The sequence below is a fragment of the Coregonus clupeaformis genome, chromosome 35 (assembly GCF_020615455.1).
Source record: "Coregonus clupeaformis isolate EN_2021a chromosome 35, ASM2061545v1, whole genome shotgun sequence".
Classification (NCBI taxonomy): domain Eukaryota; kingdom Metazoa; phylum Chordata; class Actinopteri; order Salmoniformes; family Salmonidae; genus Coregonus; species Coregonus clupeaformis.
The window spans coordinates 5,363,734-5,376,689 of NC_059226.1; the positions used below are offsets into that span (position 1 = coordinate 5,363,734).

General features: G+C 46.2%; 1 protein-coding gene across 1 annotated transcript in view; it reads left to right on the plus strand.

The window, feature by feature from the left end:
• Positions 1-12,956, plus strand: part of LOC121550327 (homeobox protein cut-like 1) — a 252,369-nt gene that overhangs the window by 234,152 nt on the left and 5,261 nt on the right. The window contains exon 20 of the mRNA XM_045210770.1: positions 7,009-7,308. Within this exon, the coding sequence (XP_045066705.1) occupies positions 7,009-7,308 (300 nt within the window). The remainder of the gene's footprint in view (positions 1-7,008; positions 7,309-12,956) is intronic.

The window sequence follows — 12,956 nt, forward strand, 5'->3', positions numbered from 1 at the left end:
TCGAATAGCCCCCGCGATATGCAACTTTTCAAGGAAGTTAGGAACCAATATACACAAGCAGTTAGGAAAGCAAAGGCTAGCTTTTTCAAACAGAAATGTGCATCCTGTACTACTAACTCCAAAAAGTTTTGGGACACTGTAAAGTCCATGGAGAATAAGAGCACCTCCTCCCAACTGCCCACTGCACTGAGGCTAGGAAACACTATCACCACCGATAAATCTACAATAATCGAGAATTTCAACAAGCATTTTGCTACGGCTGACCATGCTTTCCACCTGGCTACCACTACCCAACAGCTCTGCACCCTCCGCTGCAACTTGCCCATGCCCCCCCGCTTCTCCTTCACACAAATTCAGACAGCTGATGTTCTGAAAGAGCTGCAAAATCTGGACCCCTACAAATCATCTGGGCTAGACAATCTGGACACTTTCTTTCTAAAAATAGCCACCAAAATTGTCGCAACCCCTATTACCAGCCTGTTCAACCTCTCTTTCGTAACGGCTGAGATCCCCAGAGATTGGAAAGCTGCCGCGGTCATCCCCCTCTTCAAAGGGGGTGACACTCTAGATCCAAACTTTTACAGACCTATATCCATCCTGCCCTGCCTTTCGAAAGTTTTTGAAAGCCAAGTTAACAAACAGATCACCGACCATTTCGAATCCCACCGTACCTTCTCCGCTATGCAATCCGGTTTCCGAGCTGGTCATGGGTGCACCTCAGCCACGCTCAAGGTCCTAAACGATATTATAACCGCGATCGATAATAGACAGTACTGTGCAGCCGTCTTCATCGACCTGGCCAAAGCTTTTGACTCTGTCAACCACTGCATTCTTATTGGCAGACTAAATAGCCTTGGTTTCTCAAATGACTGCCTCACCTGGTTCACCAACTACTTCTCAGATAGAGTTCAATGTGTCAAATCGGAGGGCCTGTTGTCTGGACCTATGGCAGTCTCTATGGGGGTGCCACAGGGTTCAATTCTTGGGCCGACTCTTTTCTCTGTGTATATCAATGATGTCGCTCTTGCTTGCTGTATATATAGCCTCCCTACTGTTATTTTATTTTACTTCTGCTCTTTTTTTCTCAACACTTTTTTGTTGTTTTATTTTACTTTTTTATTTAAAAAAATAAGTGCACTGTTGGTTAAGGCTGTAAGTAAGCATTTCACTGTAATGTCTGCACCTGTTGTATTCGGCGCATGTGGCCAATAAAATTTGATTTGATTTGGTGACTCAGATCCACCTCTACGCAGACGACACCATTTTGTATACATCTGGCCCTTCATTGGACACTGTGTTAACAAACCTCCAAACGAGCTTCAATGCCATACAACACTCCTTCCGTAGCCTCCAACTGCTCTTAAACACTAGTAAAACTAAATGCATGTTCTTCAATCGAACGCTGCTGGCACCCGCCCACCCAACTAGAATCACTACTCTCGACGGGTCTGACCTAGAGTATGTGGACAACTACAAATACCTAGGTGTCTGGTTAGACTGTAAACTCTCCTTCCAGACTCACATTAAGCATCTCCAATCCAAAGTGAAATCTAGAATCGGCTTCCTATTTCTCAACAAAGCCTCCTTCACTCATGCTGCCAAACATGCCCTCGTAAAACTGTCTATCCTACCGATCCTTGACTTCGGCGATGTCATTTACAAAATAGCCTCCAACACTCTACTCAGCAAATTGTCACCAAAGCCCCATATACTACCCACCACTGTGACCTGTACGCTCTTGTTGGCTGGTCCTCACTACATATTCGTCGCCAAACCCACTGGCTCCAGGCCATCTATAAATCACTGCTAGGCAGTGGTCACCATAGCAACACCCACCCGTAGTATGCGCTCCAGCAGGTATATCTCACTGGTCATCCCCAAAGCCAACACCTCCTTTGGCCGCCATTCCTTCCAGTTCTCTGCTGCCAATGACTGGAACGAACTGCAAAAATCTCTGAAGCTGGAGACTCTTATCTCCCTCACTAACTTTAAGCATCAGTTGTCAGAGCACCTTACCGATCACTGCACCTGTACACAGCCCTTCTGAAATTAGCCCACTCAACTACCTCATCCCCATATTGTTATTTATTTAGCTCATTTGCACCCCAGTATCTCTATTTGCACATCATCTCTTGCACATCTATCATTCCATTGTTAATACTAATTGTAATTATTTTGCACTATGGCCTATTTATTGCCTTACCTCCATAACTTGCTACATTTGCACACACTGTATATATATTTTCTGTGGTATTTTTGACTTTATGTTTTGTTTTACCCCATATGTAACTCTGTGTTGTTGTTGTTTTTATCGCACTGCTTTGCTTTATCTTGGCCAGGTCGCAGTTGTAAATGAGAACTTGTTCTCAACTGGCTTACCTGGTTAAATAAAGGTAAAGAAATTAACTAAAATAATAATAATATCCAAGCCTCTTTTGAACTTGCGAGCTCTTTTCTCGACCGTTGCTGTTTTGTCTGGCCGGTCACCTCGGGCAATCTTCCAGAGAGACAGTGAGATTACTATCCCAGAATGCTGCAGTGCCCAGTGTGTCAGGGTAGATCTGGAGTTGTCATGGCATCTCTCTGCTGAGCCACACACAGCGACCCGCTCCACATGATGGAGAGCGGACGTGACACAAGCTTAGCCAGCCTGGTGTTTGTGGTGTGTGTGTGTGTGTGTGTGTGTGTCTGGACACGTCCTGTGGAAACACAGATCATAGTCGCGATAAAGACTGACAGGGAGTGGTTTTTGGACTGAACCTGACTTAATTTACCCCATCTTAGAAAAAGACCATACACCGCACCACCAATACACAGTATCTGTAGAACCATACCTCACACTGATGCATCTATAGATACACAACATGGATGCATATTACCCATACATCCACATATGCACCACCAGCATGTATGCACTTCATACACTCCGAATCTGGTAAAGGTTGATATTTTTATAGCTCTGATCCTCAACAGCGCTAGCTAACCTGATGCCAGCTCATTTGCAGTGATGAAGTGGCACCAGAGGATAGTCAGCCACGCCTCTTAATGAGCATCTAATGTGAGGTAGCGCCATGCCCTGTTTACAGAGCTGTCACACCTCATAGATGAGAGGAGGGGAAGCGGCTCGATAACACACACACTGGCCAGGGATGAGGCGGAGGCAAAGGGGGAAGATCAGGATGAGGAGGGAGGGCAGTGTGGGGGGTTGGCGCTCTCTCCCGGGGCCCTCCCGCAGCTGTTGTAATCAATTACAGCATCAGAACACTGATGTATGATAATTACTATGAGCCCCCCTCCCCTCCCTCCTCTACGCACTCTTCTCCCAGACAGACCCCCTCCCCCTCGCAGACACGCACACACATTCATACACTCGCACACACACAAATTCATACACTTGCGCACGCACGCACGCACACCCACTCATATACACACACACACACACACACACACACACACACACACACACACACACACACACAGCCCCTCTGCTGTTCAGGGCTACATCACCCCCCACCTCTTACATATACACACACACACCCCTCTCTGTCGGCGCCGGGGCAGAGGCATGATGAATTACATTTACTGGCTGTCCTACATTAAGTACCCTTTCTCCATCATTTTCCCCGCAAATTAGCCACGACAATATATAGATTACAGAGATGACTTTAGAACCGGAGAGGGAGATCGGGAACACAGGGAGGGAGGGAGAGAGGGAGGGAGGGAGAGATGATCAGAAATTAATGGCTTTTAAAATGGACCCGTAGCTTAGAAAGAAATGTAAATGTCAGCTTGCCTGTCTGCTTAATCCAGGGCTGGCCAGAGCATTTAAAAGTACATTATGTTCTTGGGATGGGGTTTAATGGGACACTTGCTAGATATGGAGCAGGGCAAGCAAACAGGGCAGGGGAGGGGAGGGCCTTTCCTGGAACAAGGGTAGAAACCCATACACTGATACGTATTCTGTCACACACACACTCTCCCCAAAAGATACACCCACAGACAAACACAATCAAAAACACTTAATCGCACACACATTCTCACACACACATTCTTATGCAGTCACGGCAACGGGGCCCAAAGTGTGTTTAAAAAGTCCCATTTTGTGGAACATGTGAATAGCCGGTGTAATGGGCCAGGCTTTAGAGTCCCATAATGCATCTCTCACAGGACATTGTACCAATCAGTGTCTCTGTGCCCTGGCTGAGGGGAGACCACACAGCCCTGTTAAATAGGACAGCCCAGATGGACTGAAGAGAAAGAGATGGAGGGAGAGAAAGAACAGAGAGAGAAGATAGAGGGAGAGACAGCTACATTGTTTATTTACTTCGTCCAAAAGTCTTTTCAGAAACGCATATGGAATGGACTGTAAAAGCACTGTGGGAGCACTGTAAAAGTACCCTCTAAAAGCTGTGAAACGTGATCAAAAGCTTTTAAAACCGACACAAGGCCATAGTGTGTTAGTTTGTACCTCATTGTGTAGGAGTATGTTAGTGTGTGTCAGTGTATCCTCTTTCCAGGACATTATAATGTCCTCACTGCCCCTTATTAGAACACACCACAGTTTGCCCAGCTATAAGTAGCCCTCCCCAGGGGTGTGTGTGGAAGCTACATACAGAGTACACACCCTCCAGGTGCCTCTCAGAATGTGTGTGTGTGTGTGTGTGTGTGTGTGTTAGGTGAAGTGTTCCCTTCCCTCTCATCTGTCTCTGCTCATCCTTTCCCCTCAGTGCTAACATGCCCTCACTCTGTCAGGAACACCGATAGATACACTGGGATGGGAAACATGAAGGGACACTGTTTATACCGGTGCCAGCTTTATCCCATATACTAACCAAGGGTCATATGACTACCATGTTGTATGTTCAGTTATTTCCAAACGCTTTGTTCGTATATCGGAATGTTGAGTGTTACCTCATACGGATATTTGATCTAAAAATGTAGTTTGGGCCGAAATGTAGTCATACATTTGCATATGCAAATGTTTATGCAAATGTTTATATATATAGTGTAGGCATACATTGGTATTTAAATTGGTGCCACGGTATCTTTGGAACAAAAAGCCTTTGGTTGCAGTTGAACGGGGCCAGTCATGGAGTAATGTGTTTATCTAAAAGCCAGCGAAAGCTGTTTTAGGCCCTTTTAGTGTCACCAGTGTCAGAGTTGCAAGCAGATGTACATCCAGATGCAGCTATCTCTCTCTCTCTCTCTTTCTCTCTCTCCCTCATCCGCTCTCTTATCACTCCATCATCTGGCGTCAAACAAAACAGAGTGCCATGTGAGGGAAAGCAGAAAACATTGGCCCCTCTTTCCTCTCCTCTCTCCCCCAATGCAATGTACCCCTGGGGGCCACTGGGCCAGTGACATAGCTGGGCTGTGGGTCACTGGCACCATGTCACTGGACAACCTGTCATGTGGAGAACCCCACCCCTCCCTTGTCTCCCCCGCCCCCCCCTGCCCCCCTCTCGTCCCCCTCGCACCACGCTGCCAGATAAAATGTCACCAGTAGGCTTAGCGAGCCGGGCGGGAGATGCGAGCTGACTGCCTCCCCCCTCCACGCACACACACAGACACACACATACACTCCCCCCTCAGCTGTTTCCCCCAGCACGGCAGGGAGGTAATCACTAGTGACGGCTCCCCTCGGCTGCTCACTTTAGGGCCGCAGCCAGCCGCACACACACAGAGACAGACACAGCTCATGCACATACCCTCACACAAATATGCATAACATGCGTGGTGAGCACATGCACGCACTCACCACACAAACACAGCATACACATACCCCACACACACGCACATACGCACTCTACCACACAGGGTGGGCAGAGAGAGGGAAGGAGGGAAAATGGAGGGAGAGAGAGAGCAGGAGCTTCATTTGGAGCCTCTGACTCATCAAAATAAATCATTTGTTTTTCCAGACTTCAGAAATCATTTTAGCAAACAATTGAAGCCTCCCTCCTGGCTTCGGCTGGGGATTACTGATGAGTTGTCCCTCCTGTGCTCTGCTGGCAGCCAGGGACAATGTAGTGTAGGACACCCCTCTCACTTCAGGATAATGTCTGTCTACTCTATCCACTACCCGCTACCCACTCGACAGAGCAGGACAGGAGAAAGTCCTAGCACCACACACACACACACACACACACACAGATATAGCTACACACACAACAGGGTACACAACATCCTTCCATTTGGTAGTCACGGGCCTAGGAGTGCCAAGACGAGCGTGTTGGACATGCTCGCATCATCAGCTCTGAAATGTGACAAACAAGTCAGTTTTGTGTTCAAGTTGATTTACTGTAAAGCACGCTGCTTGAACAGAATCATAAATCTCACTCAGAACGCATACAACCAACACATACACACGTATCTGATCTTCTGACAGGCACTTTCCCGTCAATGCAACTCAACGTGCACTTTTCCTACTGAGGCGCAGAGAGGAAGAAAACTGCACATGCAGTGATTTTCTACTCATCTGCTCCACATTCTCGCTCTCTCCTCTCTCTCTCCCTCTCTGTTCATCTCTGACAGACTGCTGTCTCATGGGGAGAGTTGATTGGCCGTGCAATGGGCCATCACACAGCCATTGGGTAGAGGGAGGGGAGGGGGAGCTGGTGGAGATGACAGAATCACACCGACACATTAGCGCCAATCATTCTCTGTGTGTGCATGCTGGAATGACTGTTTGTTTGACGGAGCATTGGAGCAGAGTACATGTAGCCCATAGAGTTAGCTGGAGGCTAGCTGATAGACAGTATGAGTACTAATGTTGTAGGGACACTAATGTAGTTGGTGGAAATCATACTGAGTTGCTTGTGATTAGAGAATAACTTGGGTCCCAATTCAATAAATTGCAGATTGGGAGTCCCCCCTACCAAGGGTTTAAGTTTTGAATAGAAATTGTTTTTGTTGTGTTGCTATTGAATTGTGCACATTTGAGTGTCCCAAAAATATAAAGTCGTCTTTGTCTCTCTCTGACACTTGGTTCTTTCTCTCATGTCTCCACAGAAAACACCCCAAAGACCTCAGCCAGCTGCAGCCCGGCCCCAGAGTCCCCCCTCAGCTCAGCCGAGGAGTCGGTGAAGAGCCTGGGGGAGCAGGGGGGAGGAGGAGGGGGATGTGGAGGAGGATCGTCCCAGGTCCTCCCCAGGGAGCCCAGCGAGCCCTCTGAGTCCCAGCCCGGCACGCCACTGCCCGTCCCCGGCCACTCAGGTCTCAGCATCCAGGAGATGGTGGCCATGTCCCCGGAGCTGGACACCTACATCATCACCAAGAAGGTCAAGGAGGTGCTAACCGACAACAACCTCGGTGAGTTGTAGTGGCGTTATCATACCACTCTGGTCTTGTCTTTCAACAGTCACTTCTTCAAGTCTTCCTTTCCAATTGACCAGCACAACAAAGCATTCAGTTCCCCCCTTCTTCCCCGAGGTGTGCAACTGGCCTTATTCACTTCGTCCACTACTAATGTGTATATCACCCACCTGGGTTATTCCACGGCAGCCATTTTGTGCCAGAGCATTCACCAGTGACCACACATGAGCTATCGCAGTGGAGAGGTGAGGAGCGATTGTTACATTGTGCCAATGCTACTGTGTACTGCTTACCAAGCAGCACAAACTCCCAACAAGCTTTTCTCTCCTCCCAATGATAATAATTAGTTTCAATTATAAAAATAAAAATAAACTGTCTGAGAGTTGCAACACTTCAAATTAATAATGTTGTGCCGGGTTCGGTGCATGTGTCATCATTGTACACATTATCTCCGCTCCAGAACGGGGAAATGCTCTTTACCCCACCAGCGTCACACAGGGCTGCCAAGGCTGAAAGAATTAGCCAGTTGCCATGTTCCACAAGCTGGCCAGCTAGCTCATTAGTCGTTCCCTCAGCTAAAATTAACCAGCCCTACTATCAACTCACACAACAAAGGAACAGAGAGCACAGTTTACACACTGTCCTGGGAGGACCCAAAGCTGGAGCTAGCTCCTATCACAGCCAGTGTATTGGCACAATTGGGATGTGGTCGTGCTTCAAGACAAAGTGTTTCCTGGTTAGCCTCTGAGCCGGTTGGATAACTTGGGTCACTTATCTGTTGAACATTGAGTTACAGTATGGTCGATACTATCAGATACTAGCCAGATTAATATTGGGACAAAGCCTGGTTGTCATAGGGCTGCGCTCCACCTCATTCCCAGACCTCTCAATTAGCCCCACAGAGAAGACCTCCCTCCTTCTCAGTTCCCTAGACCTGGCCACAGCTCACCAGCACCTCCTTTCCCCTGTCAGGACAGTGAGGCGGCCAGGGCCAATGATGGATGGTGTCATTTAGCAGCTCCCTTCAGCCAAACTCCCATCTCTGTCAACTACTGTAGCCCATGCCTTAATGTAGCACTGCACCCTCTTGGCTAGGTTGTTGTAAAATACAATGTTTTCACTTCCTCACCTGAATATTTAAAGGTAATACAAATAGTAATGTGTATAGTCTAGTAGCCTAGTCACTCTTCTACCTGATATAGCTCACTTCTTGATATTGGTAAGGCAACCAAAAATGTAGTTATCCATTTTGGTGTGGCACTCAATTGGGTGATTTACGAGTATGATTTATTTGCTTTGTAATTCACACATTTTGAGATTCGCCCCAACACAAATGACGCACACAGCCAAATCAGATTTTTTTATAGGGCTCGAAGTGGTGCGTGCAAATGTGGCCAATCAGTGTGATTTGTTTCGCACACATTTTAGGAAATATGTGCACAAAGGATGCCTCTCAATGAACATGTTTACGCTTGCTGCTTGTACCCAAATCTAATATTTTTCAGTGGGACATTATATTAGCTGGTGGTCCATAATGTATTTTCTTAGGTGCTTTGATTTATGGCAATGGAATTGTGTGATTTGATTTAGACCTTAATTGTTCATTAAGAATAGATGAACAAGTTCACCCTTGTACTTTACTTTCATACACAGACTGAGATCCACAGGGCTACTGTGTGCATCACTGCATCCAATTGCGATAAGAACAGGGCTTGAGATGTGTGTGTCTGTGTGTAATGTTTGTGTGTGTGTACTATAAGAGAGAATGTGTGTGTTCAGCGCAAAACAAAGCCCTGTCGGAGTCAGTGAGAGAAGGAAACGGTAAAGCAGCCCTTCCATCTCAGTGCAACACACACGCACATACCCCAAGAGATTCTCTCAGCAGGACTGGCGTCACCTGTTCTCTGTCTCCCAGCCCCATGCTGTCTACTCATCCACTTCTCTTCTCTTTAGAGGAACTGCTCCCAAATCCCAGCGCCTTTCAGTAGCGCTTCACATCTCTGCCTCTCTCTCTCACCGCCACTCTGCCTGCCTGCGTTTGTTCAGCTGCCCCAACGCTCAGCTCCCCGGCATGAAACACTGTGAGAAGCACAGTGAAGAGCAACACCACCCTCCCTCCTTGCTGCCAAAGGCATGTTTGAGGGGTCCCCTGGGACATAGTGTGGGGAAATGTAGCTCCGCAGCGCTCTGTGTGAGAGCTCGCCAGCTTTGAAGCCTTTCAAGAACCCGATGTTCTGCTGTGGTGAATGTTTATGCTGCGAACAGAGAGAGAGACCTCGGTTGTTGTTTTGTATTTATTTATGTGAATCCAGACCTTTTTTAATGCCTTTAAAACAACTCAGGCACTCAAACGCCAGTCAAATACTATTTAAACTCTCTTCTCTGATTGAAGTCAGCCACAGTTGCAGCAGACAAAACGCTGCCAACTTCTGATGGCAAGTTTTCAATGCCACCCTGCCCTGTACCTTGGAAACTTAAAGGACGTGTAACTTCAAGTTTATTCCAATAGCAAGCAAAGTGAAAAAAAGGTGAATAAAATGTTGAATGTTGACACTACAGTCGTGGTCAAAGGTTTGGGAATGACACAAGTATTGGTCTTCACAAAGTTCGCTGCTTCAGTGTTATGAGATATTTTTGTCAGATGTTACTATGGTATACTGAAGTATAATTACAAGCATTCCATAAGTGTCAGGCTTTTATTGACAATTACATGAAGTTTATGCAAAGAGTCAATATTTGCAGTGTTGACCCTTCTTTTTCAAGACCTCTGCAATCCGCCCTGGCATGCTGTCAATTAACTTCTGGGCCACATCCTGACTGATGGCAGCCCATTCTTGCATAATCAATGCTTGGAGTTTGTCAGAATTTGTGGGTTTTTGTTTGTCCACCTGCCTCTTGAGGATCGACCACAAGTTCTCAATGGGATTAAGGTCTGGGGAGTTTCTTGGCCATGGACCCAAAATTTCGATGTTTTGTTACCCGAGCCACTTAGTTATCACTTTTGCCTTATGGCAAGGTGCTCCATCATGCTGGAAAAGGCATTGGTCGTCACCAAACTGTTCTTGGATGGTTGGGAGAAGTTGCTCTCGGAGGATGTGTTGGTACCATTCTTTATTCATGGCTGTGTTCTTAGGCAAAATTGTGAGTGAGCCACTCCCTTGGCTGAGAAGCAACCCCACAATGGTCTCAGGATGCTTTACTCTTGGCATGACACAGGACTGATGGTAGCGCTCACCTTGTCTTCTCCGGACAAGCTTTTTTCCGGATGCCCCAAACAATCGGAAAGGGGATTCATCAGAGAAAATGACTTTACCCCAGTCCTCAGCAGTCCAATCCCTGTACCTTTTGCAGAATATCAGTCTGTCCCTGATGTTTTTCCTGGAGAGAAGTGGCTTCTTTGCTGCCCTTCTTGACACCAGGCCATCCTCCAAAAGTCTTCGCCTCACTGTGCGTGCAGATGCACTCACACCTGCCTGCTGCCATTCCTGAGCAAGCTCTGCACTGGTGGTGCCCCGATCCCGCAGCTGAATCAACTTTAGGAGACGGTCCTGGCGCTTGCTGGACTTTCTTGGGCGCCCTGACGCCTTCTTCACAACAATTGAACCTCTCTCCTTGAAGTTCTTGATGATCCGATAAATGGTTGATTTAGGTGCAATCTTACTAGCAGCAATATCCTTGCCTTTGAAGCCCTTTTTGTGCAAAGCAATGATGACGGCATGTGTTTCCTTGCAGGTAACCATGGTTAACAGAGGAAGAACAATGATTTCAAGCACCACCCTCCTTTTAAAGCTTCCAGTCTGTTATTCTAACTCAATCAGCATGACAGAGTGATCTCCAGCCTTGTCCTCGTCAACACTCTCACCTGTGTTAACGAGAGAATCACTGACATGATGTCAGCTGGTCCTTTTGTGGCAGGGTTGAAATGCAGTGGAAATGTTTTTTGGGGGATTAAGTTCATTTTCATGGCAAAGAGGGACTTTGCAATTAATTAATCCTTCTACCCCCCCATTATTTAATTTTTTAAAAAGTGGTTGTCCCACTGGCTATCATAAGTTGAATGCACCAATTTGTAAGTCGCTCTGGATAAGAGCGTCTGCTAAATTATGTAAATGTAATTGCAATTCATCTGATCACTCTTCATGACATTCTGGAGTATATGACATTCTGGTCCGCTGTAGCTCAGTTGGTAGAGCATGGCGCTTGCAACGCCAGGGTTGTGGGTTCGTTTCCCACGGGGGGCCAGTATGAAAATGTATGCACTCACTAACTGTAAGTCGCTCTGGATAAGAGCGTCTGCTAAATGACTAAAATGTAAATGTATGCAAATTGCCATCATCAAAACTGAGGCAGCAGACTTTGTGAAAATTAGTATTTGTGTCATTCTCAAAACTTTTGACCATGACTGTAGCTCCCCAGCTAACAATTCTAGGGAGAGATAACGTTTTTATAATGTTACCCTAATGTTTGAGTGTCCAGTTTTCTGTTAGTTAGGGGAGCATTCTATCTATCTATGTTAGCAAAAACCTTCAGATAACCTTTTTAACGTGTTTTGGTGTTAAAGTTAGGAGAACATTCCCTTAAAGTCAAGCAGAACTTATCTACACTGAACAAAAATATGAACGCAACATGTAAAGTGTTGGTCCCATGTTTCATGAGCTGAAATAAACAATCCCAGAAATGTTGTTTACATCCCTGTTAGTGAGCATTTCTCCTTTGCCAAGATAATCCATCCACCTGACAGGTGTGGCATATCAAGAATCTGATTAAACAGCATGATCTTTACACAGGTGCACCTTGTGCTGGGGACAATAAAAGGCCACTTTAAAACGTGCAGTTTTGTCACACAACACATAAAGCCCTTTAGTGGGGAAAAACTCATTCTGATTGGCTGGGCCTGGCTCCCCAGTGGGTGGGCCTGGCTGCCAAGAGGGTGGGCCTGTGCCCTCCAAGGCCCACCCATGGCTTCACCCGTGCCCAGTCATGTGAATTCCATAGATTAGGGCCTAATGAAATTATTTCAATCGACTGATTTCCTTATATGAGCTGTTACTCAGTAAAATCGTTGAAATTGTTGCATGTTGCATTTATATTTTTTGTTCAGTATAGAACGTGGTTACAATGTTCTCAGAATACGATATGACATTAAAATATATTGCTAAGAATGTGAGAGTAGGGTGACTACCCTAGTAGGTATCGAACCCAGGCCACCAGCACCAGTGACGAACACCCTAACCACTGTCCCAATAAGGGACATCTCAAGGACACTTGAGGGCCAGTATACTTATATCTCAAGGACACTTATTGGGCCAGTATATTTAGGCTCTTTCCAGAAGAAACCCTAAATCCTCCTCCCTAGGCACTTGTGTAGATCTGAAACAACTTGATAGGTGTAAGCAATAGGGTGAATGCACTTTAATGTAAATCTCAGCTCTGTTAAAAGTACACTCAAGAAAATATTTTATTGATCATAGTGATTTAGCAGTGTAAATAAAACAGGTTAATATGCCCCACCAACCTTAGACAACTATACAGAAAGTCCTTCAATTGCTGAAATAGGCTAATAAAATCAATGATGAGAAGAGTCATATGAACTTATACATGATACGGACATGGTGGCATAGCAGGAAGATCGGAGTACCGTGAAC